The following is a 19,116-nucleotide window of genomic DNA, read 5'->3' as shown; positions in this document are numbered from 1 at the left end:
CTCTGTATTAAAAAGTAATCCTTTTTAACTATCAGTAATCCACGTGTGTTTGAATGTATATTATGATAATTCAATTGTGCAATGCCATTTGGAGGACAAGTCCAGCAAGCACCTACGTTCCAAACCACACATCAGTCAAAGAAGTAAAAAAAAAACAGGACTGGAATCCTATATAGGGGCTGCATCATCAGAAGTGGACTTAGATATGGATGATTTAAAATTGTGAAGATGTGTAGTGTCCATATCCAGTAAAGGTCTGCTGCTTCATAACTATGTAGTAGCCAGCAAAGAGAGTGATGTGCAATGGAACTAGTGCACAACAATGTACATCACATTGCCCCCCCCCCCCCCAATGTTCACTGGACATATTTGCTGGAGTCGTGTTACACATCTTTGCAATTCACTAACGGGGTTTTTTTTTAGCTCCTCTGAACATAGTTAAGTGTACAATTTTTTGTTGAGTGAAAGGCCTTTCCTCCAGCAAAGGCCTGGCCGAAGGAGATCTGAGATTGTTCCCGCTCCTTTATCTCGGATAACCAAGATTCTACTGTATTTGAATATTGATCCTGATGTAGAATCAAACTTATGCCAATTTAGCCGGGTATGTAAATGTTTCTTAAGCCTCAAAATAATCATTGATCTCATTTGTAACTGAAGAGGTTTTGCCCAGGATTACACTTCCTTGTGCCCCAGCAGAACTGTAATGCCCCATTACCATTTTGTCAAGTATCAAAAGAAGCAATTTATAATTATCAATAGCTCCTTTAACAATCAGGTGGGGGGGGGGGGAATCTAAGAGTACTTGAATTATTATTTTAAATGTGAATTTAAGGGTGATATCATAGAAATTTTAAAGTGTAAATCTGTGGAGAGGGGGTGAGGGGAAAATGCACCAACCTGTTTCTCCGTTTCAAGTTTGAAGTGTTCGTAAAAAATCGTTGACTCCTTATATCTACTGGAAACCATCACCAGCAGGGGCGGTTCAACCATTAGACGAAGTAGGCGGTTTCCAGAGGCGCCATCCTCTGAGGGGTGCAATTGAGTGCCCCTAATGAGCAGCTCCTTTTTGTCTTTTTTTCTTTTTCCCCCTCTCCGCTGGGAGGCGGCACACCCTCTGGGCATGCTCCAGGCATGCCTCACCTTCCCCCTCCCACATGAGAGCATGTGTGCATGCATGCACATGCACCCCTGCCTCCTCCTCATAGGTCAGCGGCCTGGCCGGCCTCCAAGGCCTCGTGCCGGCCTCCGAAGCCTCGCACTGCCCTCCGCTGCCTCCCACCAGGCTCCGTGGCTGCCCGCGGCCTGGCCTGTCTTTGCCTCCTCAAAGCTAGGTCTCCAGGCTTCCTGGCCATATTCCAGAAGCTTTCTCTCCTGATAGTTAACCCCACATATGGCAGGAATCCTCAGAAGTTGTGAGGTCTGTTGGAATCGAGGTAAGTGAGGTTATATCTGGACCTGAATATACTGTATAAGACTATTATTATTATTATTATTATTATTATTATTATTATTATTATTATTATTATTATTATTATTATTATTTCCAGGGTGGGAGAAAGGAAGAACTCTCGTTTGCTGGAAACAGGCATGGATTCTGCCATTGGCCACCTTGATTAGCATGTAATGGCCTTGCAGCTTCAAAGCCTGGTAGTTTCCTCCCTGGAGGCATCCTTGGTTGGGAGGTGTTAGCTGGCCCTGATTATTTCCTGTCTGGATTTCCCCTGTTTTCAGAGTGTTGTTCTTTATCTACTGTCCAGATTTTAGAGTTTTTTTTAATACCGGGGGCCAGATTCACTTTCGGTGGCCTTTTAATTTCTATGAATTCTTCCACACAGCCATATCACCCAGAATATCAAAGCATAATAACCCACAATATCTGCTTTGAACTGGGTTATCTGAGTCCACACTGTCCTATATCCCAGTTCAATGTTTGGTGCTAAATTCGCAAATATAGTAATTCCTACATAACATTACCATGTATTGAACTGCTTTTTCTGTCATTTTGTTGTAAAACATGATATTTTGGTGCTTAATTTGTAAAATCCTAATGTAATTTGATGTTTAATAGGCTTTTTCTTAATCCCTCCTTATTATCCAACATTTTCACTTAACCAATGCTTTTATTTTTCAGTGATTGGTTTGTGGGGGATGGGCCAAAATTCTGTTCGCTTATACTTGAAAATTACCTTGTGCCGGCCCTGATCACCATCTTCCAGGAGATTTTGATGTCTTATAACTAGCCTTACAAATGTGTGCAGACCAAGCCAAACAGGCAAAGTGTCAACGTTTAGGCATGTGTCACAATGGGCATATTTCAAGATTGGCTTAATTTCTTGTAATCCATTTTAAAAAGAGTTAATAAGGATTTTAGTGTGTAGGATATAATTAAATCCATCCTTATTTCTGGGGATGTTTGAACACTTACATTTGGAATACAGGGATGGGTAACTCCTAGAGGGAGCTTTTCCTGTCATTTTAATGTCTTTCCTGTTATTTTAACGTACAGCATGAGTCCTTGCTTCTTGCATAGCTGAAATGAAACAGAGGTAGGACAGAACAGTCAAGCAACCTTGACTGTGGGCAGGGTGACAGCGGAGGACAGTAGTCGTGGGGAACCAGAGGGAGCCACCAAGCTATGTTATCTGTCGTTGGTGTCCATAGTTTTCCTTCTACAACATTTCCTTGGCTGTCCCCTCTACATCTTTGGCTTCTCTGCCTTTGGAATATGAGGAGTCGGGTGTACTGGGCTCTATTTCTCTGTGCTGCCAGCACACTGCCAGCATGGAGCCCTGCCGGAAGTAGCCCTGTGTCATATGATGGGCTCTGGGAAAATCCATGCCAGCAGCGCATCCTGCAGTACAGAGAAGTGGGGAGAAGATGCTTCTTGATCTCAGTGTGATGAGAGCCCTAGTATCCTGATTTGGTAGGGACAGTTTGGGTTAATTCTCTTTTTCAGCTGCTTTAAAAAGGTCTCATCTTCTTTTTCTTACTCCTGCTTTCCCCTTTCTGCACAAAATATATTTATTCCAAGGAGAGGTTGGAATCTTGCTCTTCCTAGTACCTTCAGGAAACTGCTTTAGCCTCTTCTAACTTGCATGTTCTTCCTTAATATTTTTGGCCATTTTTCCCATATTCTGTTGTTGCTCAGCAACCTGTGTCCTACCATTCATCAGTGAACTGTTGGATGGTATGTAGTAGTAAAAAGCATTTTGTAACAGAAAGGCAGAAGGGACAAAAGGATCTCAGCAGGGGGGAAAAAGTCATGAACTAGGAAACAAACTGCCTCAGATACTCAAAAATAGTGGATTGTGTCCATGGTATGTTATCTCTCTAGTTTAACATAGTAAAAATGATTGATTCTCTGTTTGTTTCAGTTCAACCTTGAGAAGACAGCAGAACCTGTACAGCCAAGGACAATCCTAAAGTTCCCCCATATCTATGGTCCAAAGCCTGTTGTGACTTCATCAGAAATTGCTAACTATGGAGACTACACCTCAAAGACAACAAAAGAGCCAAGCAAAGGAAAATCTGAAAGTTTGGATGAAAAACGGGTGAACATACAAGTCAATGAAGAGTTATTTGCTATTTCTCAAAATGGTAGGCAGCCAACTCTTGTACCATTGTTTGTTTGAATTAACAGCCATGTTGCTTTCTCTTTTTGAGTATGGTGTCCAGAATAATAATATGGAATGTAACACTATTATTGGCAAGCTAGTTAAAACCCCATAATTACATTCAGGGGCTTCACACAACATACATTTAATGCTCCAGTCCAAAGTATGACACATCAGGTCTTTGAACAACATTGAGTCCAGATTATCATATCATCAAGCAAATTCTGTGTGTAATTGTTCACATCTGGCAATATATCATCACAATGGTTCCACTTCCCTATTGATATTTTCCTCTTCACAGCTATCATTTTAACAGCACAATTTATTGTAGGGACAGTACCAATCATTCAGTCTTCCAGCAGATTTTCCAGCTCACTTACTGAAATTTATAGATGGTTTATAGTGAAATTTATTGCAATCTGAAAAATCACTTGGCACCGACTTTCTTCTTAAGGGCAAAGTGCCACTACTTCAGTTACTACTGCCTGTACTATTAAACAATAAAAAGAATAGTAAGTCTTTCTGGAAGGCCCTAAAGAATATTAAGTTTGGTTTTTGGGATAAAGGGGAACAAGAGCCTAAAATGTATAGGAGGTGTTGACTGCTCAGATGACTGAAAAATGCCAGTTCCAATATAAAGTTAATTTATATTGAAATCAATAAATAAAAGCCCAAAAATGTGTTTTAAATTCCATCTTTCATCCCTGCAAGTTAAAAGCATGTGCATCTGATAGTAAGTAACATCTTTTGTCCCCTCACCCCTCCACCCCAGCACACCATAAGGGCTAGTACCCACATAAGGCAAAGGAGCTTGGTTCAGCTAACTATAGATGGAAATGACATTTTCATCCCCTTCTACCAGCCAATGGAACTGTGATGAGGAATTGTGATGGGGTCCTGTTTCTGACTATCACAGCCTCTTTTGCTGGTGAGATGAGTCTGTAAACATAATCTTCAATGCAGTCTATACAGAACTTCTTCGCCCAGTGTGACTTCTGTCTCTTAAGATGGATTGAGACTACATAGAATTAGTGAATATGGGGCAGACACAGATCTGTACAACTACATTAGGAATCCATCCGTGCAATACAGAATGTCAACCATGTATTTATTTCCATGTAAAAATTGTCCCTTTGAGCAATTTCTTCATCTATTAGGATCCTGAATTGTAAAGAATAAAGGTGTGCGTTCAAGGAAGACAAAGAGGGAGATGATTCAAAACTCTTGAAAGTTTGACTGTTAGCCAATACAAGTCATTGTCTTGGGAATACTGTGGAAAGGAGGAGGATGTTGAAGTTCTCCAGATACCTCTAAAATCCTCTGGAGATAAGTATCTGCAAACTTCGCTTGGGGTTCCAAGCTTTTATTGATGTTCCCAGGTGTTTGACAGTTTAAATTATGTGTGGCTGCATGTTAGTTTCTAGACTCTGTACCTGTTTGGATCATGTCATAATGAGTTCAGTAGCATAAACCTGAGGGCAGAAGCACACCAGACAGCATCACAGGATTTGTTAGATCATAGAGGACTATCAAATATATGTAGTGATAAGGGAAAAAAGTAGGCCATAATACTAGTTCTGTGAGCACAATAACAATGAACCATATAGCTTCTTAGGCTGATAATACAGAGCCTCATACTACATAATTCATAATGAAAATAGAAGCTTTAGAGGAAAGAAACAACATGGCAGCAGGTTAAAAAAACCAGGTCTTCAAAAGGCAGTTTCATTAAAAAGCAGACAAATGAGTAGTAGAGAAAAAATGAGAATGATTTACAATCCCATATGAGCATCTTCCTACTTATACAGCTCTCTTTTTTCCTTTTCCTTTTCCTCCTTATCCCCAACCCATCCCCAAATGCTCCAGAGAATCCTCCAAACATCCTGGGGGAATGCAGACAGAGTAGGGATTTTCCTAATTTCATTCTGCTCACAAAAACTGTTATGTTGTCTGGAAGGGTTAACTGCTTGTTACACAAAAATTACCATTTCCTCAGGAATCTCTGGGGAAAGAGAGCCACAAGAAATGGTCCCAGAAGAGGGTAAACATAACAACTGCCAAAGTTTTCCTGAAATTCTCCATCAAAAAAGTTTCAACATTTGAATTACATATGTAAGACTATAGCACAACCTAAAAGTTATTAATTCAAAAACTAATAACTAAAATATTTTGTGTATTAAAAGAAATATTTTTGCATCGTTAACTTTTATTTGATGCATTCTAAAGGATTTATGATTAACGTACAGCATAAAACTAGTGTAAATAAATAGCTAATTAAATAAAACTATTGAATAAATCAAAGGCAGACATCTAAATTCCAACCAGAGCATAGAAGTGACTTACTACAAAGAACTATTTACTTGTATTTAATTCTTTTCATCATAATAACAAAGGTGTAACCATTTAAACTTGTTCTTGCATTGTAATAAGGAATGACAACATTTCTTCTATGGTATAAATGTATTGTTAGATACTTTATAGTTATAGGGATGTAACCTCACTATATGGAGAATGTGGAATATCGCATGGATCAAGTGCTAGTTTGTGCACTGCCTTGTGCAGTTGATGGAAATGGTCCTGCAAAATCTCATGATCCATGGTATCAGCAGGGTAGCAACTCCACTGTCTTTTATGCAGAGTATATTGTCAGTCAGAGGGTTCTTCCTTGGTATGATAAACATAAACAATTACGTTTTGAAAAGTAACTTCCCACACTCTGGAAGGTAAAGACTGAGCCAATGGCAAAGGTAGAGATTACTGCTTTAAAGGCAGAACATCAATAAAGTCCTGTATAATGATACCCAAAAAGGAAAAAAAAATGGAGTCAGACATTGGGTTGAATGGCTGACATTTTTTTACCAACTCATTTGCGTATGTTTCAGGTGGAATGAAGGATGTGTGTGTCACCGAGCGCCTGAGTCCTGAGAAGGCCGCCTGCTGCAACCAGATGCCAGAACTTCACTATTCTCTTGGCTACAACAGACAGAAAAATGCATTGTGTGTCACTTTGCTTGAAAGTAAGGATCATGGATTACGTGACTGAGAATAAGCTTCTCTTATGGCTCTTCCCTTTTTGCCTTGCATGTCCAGCCTTAAGAAAGCCATTTTGGCTGCTTATGGCACTTTTTTTTAAGTGATGCATCAGTTCGGAAACATCAGCTGATGTTTCATTACTGACCAAGATAACATCATTTATTTATTTATACCCCACTTTATCTCCCCAAAGGGGACTCAAAGCAGCTTGGCATAACAGCATTAGTATAGAATTTAAGATATACAAATATATAAACATTTAAATCAGTTAGGTTTAAAATTCTTAATTTCCTGTTTCAGATGTAATGGAAGAATGTAGAGTGCATCGGCAAATAGCTCATCCCTGATCTAACAGTCATGATGAATTGTGGCTCTTACATCCCAGTTAGAACAAGCGGTCAAGAACCCACTTGGGATTTCAATTCTGTGCCCCAATTTTCAAGATTCAAATTTAACACAGTTCCCTTGACTATATTTGCTTTCTCATTAGCAATTAAGTTTCCAGACTACCATAAAACATATATGTGAATACTACTAATTGCAAGCTGTGGCTTTTATTCCCCTCTGCACAAATCCTAAAGCAATTTGCACAACCATAAAGTAATACATTCAATACAAAGATAAGAGTACCACATATGTGAGTGTTCTAAGTTGCTCATTGAATTAAAGGAACCAAGCTAGAAAAATAATTCTTCAAATAAATTAGGCCTGATGTAGCTAAGAGAGGAAACCAATCATGGTAAAAGTCTTACCCCTTTGTTCCTGTCTCACCAAGATGTGTCTAGTTCCCTCTTTCCTCCACTCAGGCTATTAGAACCACATTATTGGGAACCTTTCTTCCCAGAATTTCCCACTACACTTAGTATGAAAACAAATTTAAATATCTTGTTTTAATATTTACAGAGTTGTTGAATGAACAAATGGAAGAGTATATGCATGGGAATCAGTGTGGCACAGAAGTTTGAGTGTTGGATCCTGGAGATCAGGGTTTGAATATTTGCTGAGCCAACACATCTGTGATAAGCCTTAAGAGTTGCCATAAATTAGAAACATCAAGAACATATTCGTGTACTGGATTTAAGTGGAACCTGAGCCTCTTTCTTTTATGACCCTATAGTTCTATATGAAACCACACTAGGAGACCAGAACACTGGCTGCGATTGCTACATCCTTGGCACTTTGGTGAGCAAGTCTGGCACTACGGAAGCTCAGACTGTGCTGAAGAAGAAGCAGCTCCATGTGGCCTGGGAGGATGTTCTGCTGTTTCCAGTCAAAGAGGAGGAACTGCCAGAGGGGACCCTGACCCTCACCTTGAGAAACTGTGACAAGTTCTCTCGGCACATCATCGTTGGGGAAGTTAAGCCAAAGCTGGCTAGTGTGGGGGAGCCATATGGACCTGTGCAGTCTGAAAAGATGAAAGCCTTTGACAAGGTAACATGGCATTTCATTTAGAGTTCATTGACAAAGGTGTGTGCATGTTTCAGTCTATGTAACCAGGGGAAAACCCCATTAATTATTGTCATCCCACTTTCCCAATTGATGTTAAAATGCCCAGGGTTCTTTCTCTTCTTTCTCCTTGCTTTACTTCAACTGCTGGAAATTGAGTTCAAATTTCTGAAGTAATTTGCACTTAGTTAACTCAGAGAGAAGGAGAGGGGAGGGGAGTCTTGTCTTTCCTAAACTTAGTATATAACATCCAAAGGTTTTTTTTTTAGTATTAACACTAGTTTTATGTGTTTCATATGCGTTTCTGCATAAACAACTTTGGCTCTTTTGTTGCCTGGCCACATGTGTCCCACCTTTTGTTTGTGAAATGCTGGAGGCCATGTAGTTTTCCATTTCAGGTCTAAGCAGCCCATCCTGCTTTGACCATGGATCATTCCTGGAGGCAATCTCTAGGTGTGTGGGAGTTAAGGCACGGCTGGCTACATTTTGCTATTTGAGACAGAGCAGTAAATGGTGCAAATAGTGCCTGGCATCTGAAGCAGAAATTCCCACAAGCACTGCTCTCCATTGCTACCAATATTTAAAGATGTTGACCTATTATGACACACCAAGTTGCTAGGGAAAATGAAGTTACAAGACCCAATTCAAAATTTTTAAAAAATAACTTAGAATGCTAGAAATAGATTACTAAAGCTATTAAATGTTTATATACAATAAAACCCTTTATCTATGAAGGATGCATTCCTGTCCAAACCATGTGAAACTTCAGATATGACCAAACATCCTTCAATTACCCCACTTCCAGTCCCAGTATACCATTAAATTGCCTTAGTTTACTTAGAGATTACTAGAGCTTTCCTTCTTTGGAGTCTTTAAACAGAGGTGGGATGGGCATCTTTCAGGACTGCTTTAGTTGTATATTCTGACACAACAGGAGGTTGGACTAGACAGCCATTAAGGGTCCCTTCAAACTATAGGATTCTATGATTAGATGAGTAAATAAACATGCTCAAATGAGATAAGTGAGGTTGAGAAGTATAACTGGTTGAACAGCATCCAATGAGCTATCTGGCTGACACATTATATAAAGAAAATGCATAAAATAAGCAGCTCTATTTATATCTTTAAAATAACCAGGAAGCCAAGAGCAGGAATTTTGATAGGGCACCTTTCCAGCCTGGAAAAAGAATGTTGGGATTGCCAAGACGTAGGTCGCCACTTGCCAAGTTGTCCTAGGTCAGTTGCTCCTCATCCTAGGGGAGAGATAGTGGGTGGCTAATTGCACCCCTGAAACAGATGGCCTCTGTCAATTTAGCAGATGGTCTCCAAGAACACAGAATAACACAAATGCCAAGAAACTGCCTGTGCAAAATTAATATAGGAGATAATAGCCAATTATATTGTGGTGCTGATGGTAAAGTTACTTCTACACTTGGCTCTCATCATAGCCACCCACACACACTTCAGTGAGACCACAATTCTCCTGCAAACCAGAACGAAGCAGGTTAACAGGCTCTGTGGGTTGTGCCCCAGTTTCTTCCATGGAAGATATGCATAGAAAGCTAGGTTTGCGTCATTGGGGACCTGAGAGAGAGAGGCTCAGGCAACCATTACACAGCCAACCGGAAGAGAAATGTTGAATCATTAATCAAGAGCTAGAAGTAGGAAAGAGCAAGCGGGAGATGATCAGAGAGAGGAAGAGGCATGGTTTTTTTCAGTGGATTTCTGAGAATAAGCTTGTTAGGATTTCATGAAACCCTCAGATGTCCTTGCAACAGCAGCACGGCTGTAAAAAATGACAGCTCTGTCTCCTTTATCATTCTCACATAGAAGCCTAGAGTGAGCTCACAGATAACCTGGTTAAGGGCATCAATTATGTTCATGCTGGTTCAGAACAATGCTGCCCATTTCATAAAAACAGCACGCATCACAATAGTGGAAGGTTACTTTTTCATTCCTTGCTCTTGGCTTATATAAAATAAAATGATGGTATAGTACCACACCGCAATATGCATTTGAAGCACGGCCATCATAAAGATAGCTCATAGGATATGCACGTTGATGTAGACTCATTTGTTTAGCCAAGATTACACAAGGATCCAGTATGTGAGGAGAGACCGTAGTAGGCCCAGCAAGCAGATGTTGAGGCAGCAGCATGGAAGACAGACAGATCAGACCCAAGGGGCATATTCTGTGTAATTTCTCAAGCCAGAGCTGGTCCATAATGGTTTGCACCCTGAGGCAATGGACACAATCATACTCTTGTATATAAACAGATACACAAACCATGGCAGTGACATTATATCTCTGTATACAAAGGAGAACAGAGTCTTCCTTTGCACCTATGGAATATAGATCAGGTAATAGGGAACATGGATGGTGCATGGCATGCACAGTTCTTTAATCAAACATTTTACCACCATTCTTTGGCTTCTCCCAGCAATTGGCACCTGAAACATCCCCCTCTATTTGCTTAATGGTAGGGCTTGCCATAGCCCAGTTTCCTCCAAGCACTACCACCTATTTTTCCAAGCTGAAACAAACTTCTGGGAGAACTTCTGGGAGGTGTGTGTGGGGGAACATCTTGCTTGGTTATGTTCCAGCCCAATTAATGGAAGGGAAAAAGATTTGTTTGGATTTTCTAGTTCACCACCAAAATATCTTGGCTCAACCTTGCAATTAATCTGATGTAATTGGCAGTAGCCTCCACAGGTTAGCACTGATGAGAAGCTGCAGCATGTTTTACAGTGGGTAGTAAATTTATCTTCCTGCTGCCTTCCTGACTAATCACTTAATTTAGGAATGAGAAATTGGAGGCATTTTGCCAATCTAGCTCAAAATATTGAAACCACTTCTTTCCACCGCTTCTTCCACTCCATTGTCCATGTGAGTTCCCAAGATCATGTGTCTCTTCCTTACCCATCTCACTTTTGTTCTGATTTACTGTGTTCTTTTCTCTATATTTATACCTATTACAGGCAGTCCCCAAGTTACAAACACCCAATTTACAAATGACTCCTAGTTAAGAACGGGGGGAGACAACAAGAAGTGAGAGAAATCTACCCCTAGAAAGGGAAATTCATTCCTGAATTATCATGGAGAAAGGGTGTCTCCACTGAGGCTTTCTCACTTCCACAACAAGCCAAATCTTTCAAAATCCAGTTATCAGAGGGACAGAGTGTGGTGAAATCTTCTAAACAGGGGCACAGACTGCAAAGCAAACACCACGGGGTGCTAACCTTTTTCTATGCTATCCAAAGTTTATCTCCTGTAGCACAGGTCTTGCAAGTCCTGAATATTAATTTCTCTCACTCAGCAATTTGTGGTAGCTATAGTTTATTTCAAATGGCCCTTTTAGTTCTGGTAAATGGCAAGGAAACATTTCACATGTCGGCAGCCATTTTCAATTCCCCTACATTTAAATAGTAAAGTAGGCCGAATTATTAAGCAAGCCCATTATCATTCAAACATAGTATGATTCATATGTGAAATACTTTGAATAACTAGAACAGCTTTTGACAATCTATTAATGCCTAGAGAAGCATCCTCTCCAGGGGCTTCATCACAAAGCCCCAGGGAAACATCCCACTTTGCCTGGCTACATGGCAAAAAGAGAGGGGCAACAGGGTGAATCTGTTGCCCTGCGTTCAGCTCCCTCTCAGCGATGCTTTCTCCATTACACATGGGAAGTGTTGCCATTTTGCAGAAGATCCATACTGGCTCCATTAAAGCAAGCACATCACGGGAAGCCTGTTGTGTTGTGGGAGAAGCATCCAATGACAGTTCCACGCTGGTCGGGTGCAGAGCCTCTGCCGGAAGTCATGCAATTTCGTGTGATGGCCACACAGGCCATTTCAGATAAGAACAACAAGGTTCCAGTTTATGTGAAAATCAAATTGTGTGAAGAGTACCATAACAGATCATTCACATACGATGCAGACCCTTTGTACTTCAGCAGATGCTTTTTTTTTTTTTTTGGATGAGTCTCTTCCTTGTAGTCTACTCTTTCTTCATTCAACAATATACAGAAAGAGGTTGTAGTACAAAAGAATGGCCGCATACACCAGGGGTCCCCAAACTAAGGCCCGGGGGCCGGATGCGGCCCATCGAAGCTATTTTTCCGGCCCCCACAGCACAAGGGCAAAGGGGGTTGGGTTAAATGACCCAAGGGGTCTCTTCTTCTCTTACAACCATTATTATTATTATTATTATTATTATTATTATTATTATTATTATTATTATTATTATTACATTGAGGCTGGGTGGCCATCCGCCAGGGGTGCTTTGCTTGTGCTTTTGGTGCAGAAAGGCAAAAGGGGGTTGGGCTAAATCGCCCAAGGGGTCTCTTCCAACCCTCTTTATTGTTGTTGTTGTTGTTGTTGTTGTTATTGTTAATAATAACATTGAGGCTGGATGGCCATCTGTCAGGGATGCTTTGGTTGTGCTTTCGGTGCACAAAAGCAGAAAGCACAACCAATGGCCAACTCAATGGCCCAAAGGGTCTCTTCCAACCCTCTTTTTGTTGTTGTTGTTGTTGTTGTTGTTATTATTATTATTATTATTATTATTATTTATTGCTCAGTGGCCAACTATAGTCCGGCCCTCCAACGGTCCGAAGGATCATGAACTGGCCCCCCGTTTTAAAAGTTTGGGGACCCCTGGCATACACGTATGCAGTAAATCAGTCAAGGAAGCCTCTTTCTTCTACTGAGGCAACAAAGGGTTTTCAAAATGATGCCTAGGAGAATTACATATGCATTTTATATGCAGGCTTGAGAAAGATGTGTCACCAGTGTTGAGAGCTCTCACTGAAGACATGAAAAACCTTGACACTGATTTTCCATTTTGAGTTCTCTAGGGTTGCTAGGCTTTGTAAAGCTGTGTGAAGCAGGAGTGATTCCAAACAAATAAAGGTTGCCTGGCAGCTAACATTCGAAAGAGAGAGCACCTGCTACCTGTGTGAAGGAAACAAAACTGTTCCCATAACGCCTTCTAGCCAAGTGAAATGAAAATTGCTTTGAAATATTTATAGCTTTCTGAATATGGATGGTAGATCACAATATTGCATGATCTATTTTCTTTTCAAAATATTTAGATTTTGTTTTGTTGTTAAGACATTTGTGTTTAAATTAAAAGAAATAATTTAACAGGACCATCACACCTGACATCATGTGTCATCATGATGAAAAGATGATCCAAATCCTTATTCAGTGCCAAGTCCTTGAACAGTGCCAAGACCAAACCAGAACTCTCTTGCCTGGGAGCAAGTATGAGGGGTCTAATGTCCTCTGTGCAAAAGATACAACTTGGAAAGATTGCAAGATACCTTTTAAAGGGCTTCATTTTGTTCAACATGCTGAGGACAGTAGGCAGGCCAGTTGCTTCTATGTGGTATCAGTGAACTTTCTGTAAGTCTATTCGTTGTTTTTCACAGCATAAAAGCTGACTGAGATACCAAAATATTGTTTTTTTGGAGACCCATTGATCTCTATGCTATTATTTAAAATTGACAAGGGGATCAACTTAGGATGTAGGTAGCAATTACTTTTTATATTTCCTTCTGATCTGCTGACAAGAGGCTGTAATGTGTTCATTCTAGACGACTCCCCTCTGCTGGCTGCATCTTTTAGAAGTTGTAAATTCTCAGAGATAACCTGTTGCACCCCAAGGCAGCATGAACACTCGAAAACCAGACAAGAGCAATTATAAATCCAAAGGAAGTTAGGTATAGAGTGTGAGTAAGGAATAGTTCTTTTTAGAAAGTCAATAATTGTTCCAAATGGGTAAAGGGAAAGGTCCGATATTATAATCCACAATGAGAACTCGATAGCTCTCCAAAGAAATCAAAGTGTCCATGAGAACAGAGAAACAAGGCTGGCAGAAACAGAGTTCAATCCACTGGAAATACTTCGTAGCAATCAAGGCAGCAAGGTTGTCAAGGCTGAGGCAAAACTTGAAACAGGAACAAGGAAAAACAACTGAAGTAGAGTCGCGGCACGGCACGGCCCGACTGGAACTGGAAAACTTAGCTTGGAAACAAACAGGAGCTGGAGACGAAGAAAACCTCTCTTCAAGAAAGCAACGTTGACACCGCAAGAAAATCTACTGAGCAAAACACTTTTAACAGATTCCGGACTATTCAGAATTTAGGGAGTAAAATCTCCCAAAACTTTCCCATGAGAACACTAACCATTATCCCATCTATTTGCCAGTCTCTGGCTCCGGCGAACCCCTTGTTTTGCACTTCTGTCCCTGATTACAAAATCTCTACGATTAAAAACCCTGTTCCCAGGCGTCTCAGCAACATATGGCTCTATCTGGAAGGGAGGAATTGAAGAATCTTCCCCAATTAGTAAGTCTCCAGAGCCAATATCTTCGGGCACCGGCAGCTGCAAAGGCCCCTCCGTGGAGGGTGAAATGTCAGTATAATCCTCAGCATTATCTGTGTCGAAGTGCAAGTCCTGAAACACTGCATCCTTGGTGCCCTGGCTGGCTGGGATCTAACATAACCTTTACTCTCCTTTTCTATAAAAGAAGTATTTATGTAACCAGGAGTGGAAATGCTATCAGGCTGGAACTGCTCAATAATAATAATAATAATAATAATAATAATAATAATAATAATAATAATAAGTTTATTTATACCCTGCCTCCATCTCCCCCGAAGGGGACTCGGGGCGGCTCACAGATAATATCAGATAAAAACAGTGACAATAAACAATACATCAGTAAACAAAAACATACACCAATTATAAAATTTAAACATTAACCTATGAAAATAAAAACACACTTAATAAAACACGGAATTAAAAACAGCGAGGTTGAGTAATAGACTAGCTAAAGTGCACTTTGTTATAAGTTGTAAACTCAAGATAACAGATAAAGTGCTACAAATTCATTGGAGGTCAATTTGGGATGGGAAAGACCCTAAGTAATATCATTGTGTTTCTCCCTGATAATTAAAATGTCAATTTTGTTTTGAATAATAATAATAATAATAATAATAATAATAATAATAATAATAATAATAATATTTATTTATACCCCGCCACCATCTCCCCAACGGGGACTTGGGGCGGCTTACATGGGGCCATGCCCAGAACAATACAATATAACAAAATATAATAGAACAACAAATCATAGCACATTAAACAACACAATAAAAGAAAATATACACTACATTAAACAAGATCAAAAGAACAATAAAACCAAGGGAGGGCCACATGAACACTAGATTAAACTCGAGGTGAGAAAGGAAGTAGGAGTAAAAACCACAGAGGACAGAGTCATAAAGTGGCGGTGCAATCTGGAGGACAAATATTGAAGGAGAGCAGCAAAAGGGATGTATGTAGTGATTACTCTCCAAAGGCACAACGGAAGAGCCATGTTTTCAGGTCTTTCTTAAAGGCTGCTAATGTGGGGGCTTGCCTAATCTCACCGGGCAGTGAGTTCCACAATCGGGGGGCCACAGCAGAGAAGGCCCTCTCCCTTGTTCCCACAAGGCGGGCCTGAGATATTGGCAGTGGCGACAGGAGAGCCTCCCCTGACGATCGAAGGGATCGAGCAGGTTTATGATAGGAGATACGGTCACGAAGGTAGGTGGGTCCCAAACCATTTAGGGCTTTATAGGTGATGGTCTGCACCTTGAATTGGGACCAGAAAATAAACGGCAGCCAATGGAGCTCCTTGAACAAGGGAGTGGATCTCTCCCTGTAACTCGCCCCAGTTATTAGTCTGGCTGCCGACCGCTGGACCAATTGTAATTTCCGGGCCGTCTTCAAGGGAAGCCCCACGTAGAGCGCATTACAGTAGTCCAGTCTAGAGGTAACTAAGGCATGGACCACTGTGGTCAAGTCAGACTTCACGAGGTATGGTCGCAGTTGGCGCACGAGTTTTAGTTGTGCGAAAGCCCTCCCGGCCACCGCCAACACCTGCGCCTCAAGCGTCAATGCTGAGTCCAGGAGGACCCCCAAACTGCGGACCTGTGATTTCAGGGGGAGTGCAACCCCGTCCAGCACAGGCTGCCACCCAATACCCCGATCAGATGAGCGACTGATCAGGAGGGCCTCTGTCTTGTCAGGATTGATCCTCAGCTTGTTCCTCCTCATCCAGTCCGCCACAGCGGCCAGGCACTGGTTCAGCATCCGAGGGGCTTCCTTGGAGTCAGATGGGAACGAGTAGTGGATTTGCGTGTCATCTGTGTAGAGATGGCAACGCCCTCCAAAACTCCAGATGACCTCTCCCAGCGGTTTCATGTAGATGTTGAATAGCATGGGGGATAGAATAGACCCTTGCGGGACCCCACAGGTCAATGGCCAGGGGTCCGAGCAGGTGTCCCCCAGCTTCACCATCTGGGAACGACCCTCCAGGAAGGACTGGAGCCACAGCAAAACCGTGCCACCAAACCCCATCCCAGAGAGCCTCCCCAGAAGGATACCATGGTCGATGGTATCGAAAGCCGCTGCGATGTCCAAGAGAACCAGCAGGGTCACACTCCCCCTGTCCAGCTCCCTGCAGAGGTCATCCACCAAGGCGACCAAAGCCGTCTCGGTACTGTGCCCAGGCCTGAAGCCAGACTGCGAGCGATCCAGAAAATCAGTGTCATCGAGGAATTCCTGGAGCTGCGTGGCAACCACCCGCTCCAGAACCTTGCCCAGAAACGGGAGGTTGGAGATTGGTCTGTAGTTGTTACATACAGATGGGTCCAGGGAGGTCTTTTTTAATAGCGGTTTTACCACCGCCTGCTTAAAGCAGGATGGAACTGTCCCCTGGCCCAAGGAGGCATTTATTATAGCCACAAACCAATCCAACAACCCATCTTTGGCCAGCTTAACCAGCCAAGAAGGACAAGGATCCAGAGCGCAAGTGGTCGCCCTCACAGACCCAAGAATCCCCTCCACGTCATCAGGAAGAACAAGCCGGAAAGAATCCCACAAAATCGGACAGACAGGTACCTCGGTTACCTCCGCTGGAACTACAGTTAAGCTGGAGTCCAACTCACGGCGTATCTGAGCAACTTTGCCTATGAAGTGGTGCGCGAAATCGCTGCACCGAGTTGCCAAGTCATCGGGAAGCCCCTGGGCCTCAGAGGGACGCAGGAGCTCCCCAACAACTCAGAACAACTCCGATGGCCTGTTGGCCGCAGACGCTATGCGGGCAGTCGTGAAAGCTTTCCTGGCTGCTCGCAAAGCCACAGAGTAAGCCTTAATAGCGGCTTTAGCCCGTGCTTGGTCAGACACATCCTGAGATTTCCTCCAGATGCACTCTAGTCCCCTCCTCGCATGCTTCATCACAGCCAGCTCCTCAATGAACCAAGGAGTCGACGTGACTCTACTCAGCGAGAGGGGACGTTCGGGAGCAATCATGTCAAGTGCCCTTGACAGCTCACTATTGTAGTGATCAGCCAGGACATCGACAGGATCGCCAGTCTCCAGAACAGAAAGATCCCCAAGAGACCTCAGGAGTCCATCCGGATACATCAGCCTCCTTGGGCGGACCATCTTAGTGGGTCCGCCATCCCTGCAGAGGTTAGAAGACACGGCGAAACTTAAACAGATCAGATGACAGCAAATCAAAAATTGCTTGAACACTTTGAGCTGTAAGTAGACTGTGACATCAAATTAAATCAATCAAGTTCTGGAGTTTCTGGCAGCCATGAGTAGGAAGTTCCTCAAATGACATATGGCCAGGATTTTGTGAAGGAAAGAAATCCCATTTGGTGAAGGACACTGGCTCTTTGACCTCTTAGAGTTGTTCTTGGCCTTCTATTCATACTCTTAACTCCAGCCTTAACTAGAAGATTACTCTATTGTCCCTAGCCCTTTTCTGTATCTTTCAGCTCTTTCAAAAACATAAATGAACATTCCACCCTCTTTCCATTCGTAAAAGTATCAGCAGCAGCCATGTCACCATCAGCCTATACTGTTGCTCTGCTTTGAGAGATTCTTGTGGAAAGTAAAAAAATATGATAAAAAGGGGAAAAAATGTTAGTGTGTGTGTGTGCAGATTACATAAGAATGGTCAAAAATCTGCAAATTCAATCCAATTTTTGAAGGAATTCCACGGAAACTACCAATCTAAAACAAAAAGCATCAAAATTCCTTATTTAAAAACTTCTAAGATTAAGTGAAGATATATAACCAGAATAGGCCAAATTAGTGCTCTGCATGTTTTACAGTAAATCCCCTGGGATTTCTGACATCAGTTGTTGAGATATTGCAGTTGTGATAAATAATAAGCTACTAGGGGGTATTTCTTAACAACAGGCAATAGTTTTCTTCCCAAATTAGATTGCTTAAACACAGAACCATGAATAGGGGACATTAATAAGAATGCCATTTCGAGTGAAATAACTATTAGCTCAGTTCCTGGATGTATGTGTACATGCCTTCAGATTTCCTGTTGGTTTATCGTGATCTCATAACATGGTTCTCTCAGGCAAAGGACATGCAGTGGTGGTTTACTATTGACTTTCTTTGACATATAGTCTACAGTATCTGGTTTTCTTTTAGCACTCTTCACCCAAATACTAATCAGATCTGAACCTTCTTCCAAGATTATATGAGATTTGTTGTTTTTAGGGCATTTAGACCAGTTCAGCTCTAGTTGCTGTTGCTGTGTACAGTCAAATCCTTTCCAACCTATGGTAACCTTATCACAGGGTTTTCATGGCAATGTTTGTCATTGTTTCCTTGAGGCTGAGAGTGTGTGACTTGCTCAAGGTCTCCAGTGGGTTTCATGGGATATTGAAAGCTAGGCCCAGTCCTCTTTTTGAGGGATCCTTTTGCACGTTGATAGCTCCAGTTGATAGATCTAGAAAAATAAAATCCAAACCAAAGAAATGCTCTAAACATGAAGTCTGACAGTCAATAGCCCCTGATTGCAGGGGAAGTAGCAGACTGGCAATGAGTATCGCACTATTGTAATGGTTTCCGTCTCCATGTGATAAAGTCCAAAGCCATGGGGATTTATTATGCTTTAACCCTATGGATTTCATGGGTCACCATAAACTGACAAGTGATTT

The 19,116-nt window shown here is 41.7% G+C and overlaps 1 protein-coding gene across 1 annotated transcript in view; it reads left to right on the top strand.

Moving 5' to 3' along the window:
• syt13 (synaptotagmin 13) overlaps positions 1-19,116 on the top strand; it is a 47,700-nt gene that overhangs the window by 13,181 nt on the left and 15,403 nt on the right. Inside the window, exons 2-4 of the mRNA XM_008105544.3 lie at positions 3,375-3,597; positions 6,497-6,631; positions 7,765-8,078. Coding sequence (XP_008103751.1) covers positions 3,375-3,597; positions 6,497-6,631; positions 7,765-8,078 — 672 coding nt within the window. The remainder of the gene's footprint in view (positions 1-3,374; positions 3,598-6,496; positions 6,632-7,764; positions 8,079-19,116) is intronic.

Source organism: Anolis carolinensis, chromosome 1 (genome assembly GCF_035594765.1).
Source record: "Anolis carolinensis isolate JA03-04 chromosome 1, rAnoCar3.1.pri, whole genome shotgun sequence".
Taxonomy (NCBI): Eukaryota; Metazoa; Chordata; class Lepidosauria; order Squamata; family Dactyloidae; genus Anolis; species Anolis carolinensis.
This window is presented reverse-complemented; position numbering and strand designations above follow the sequence as displayed.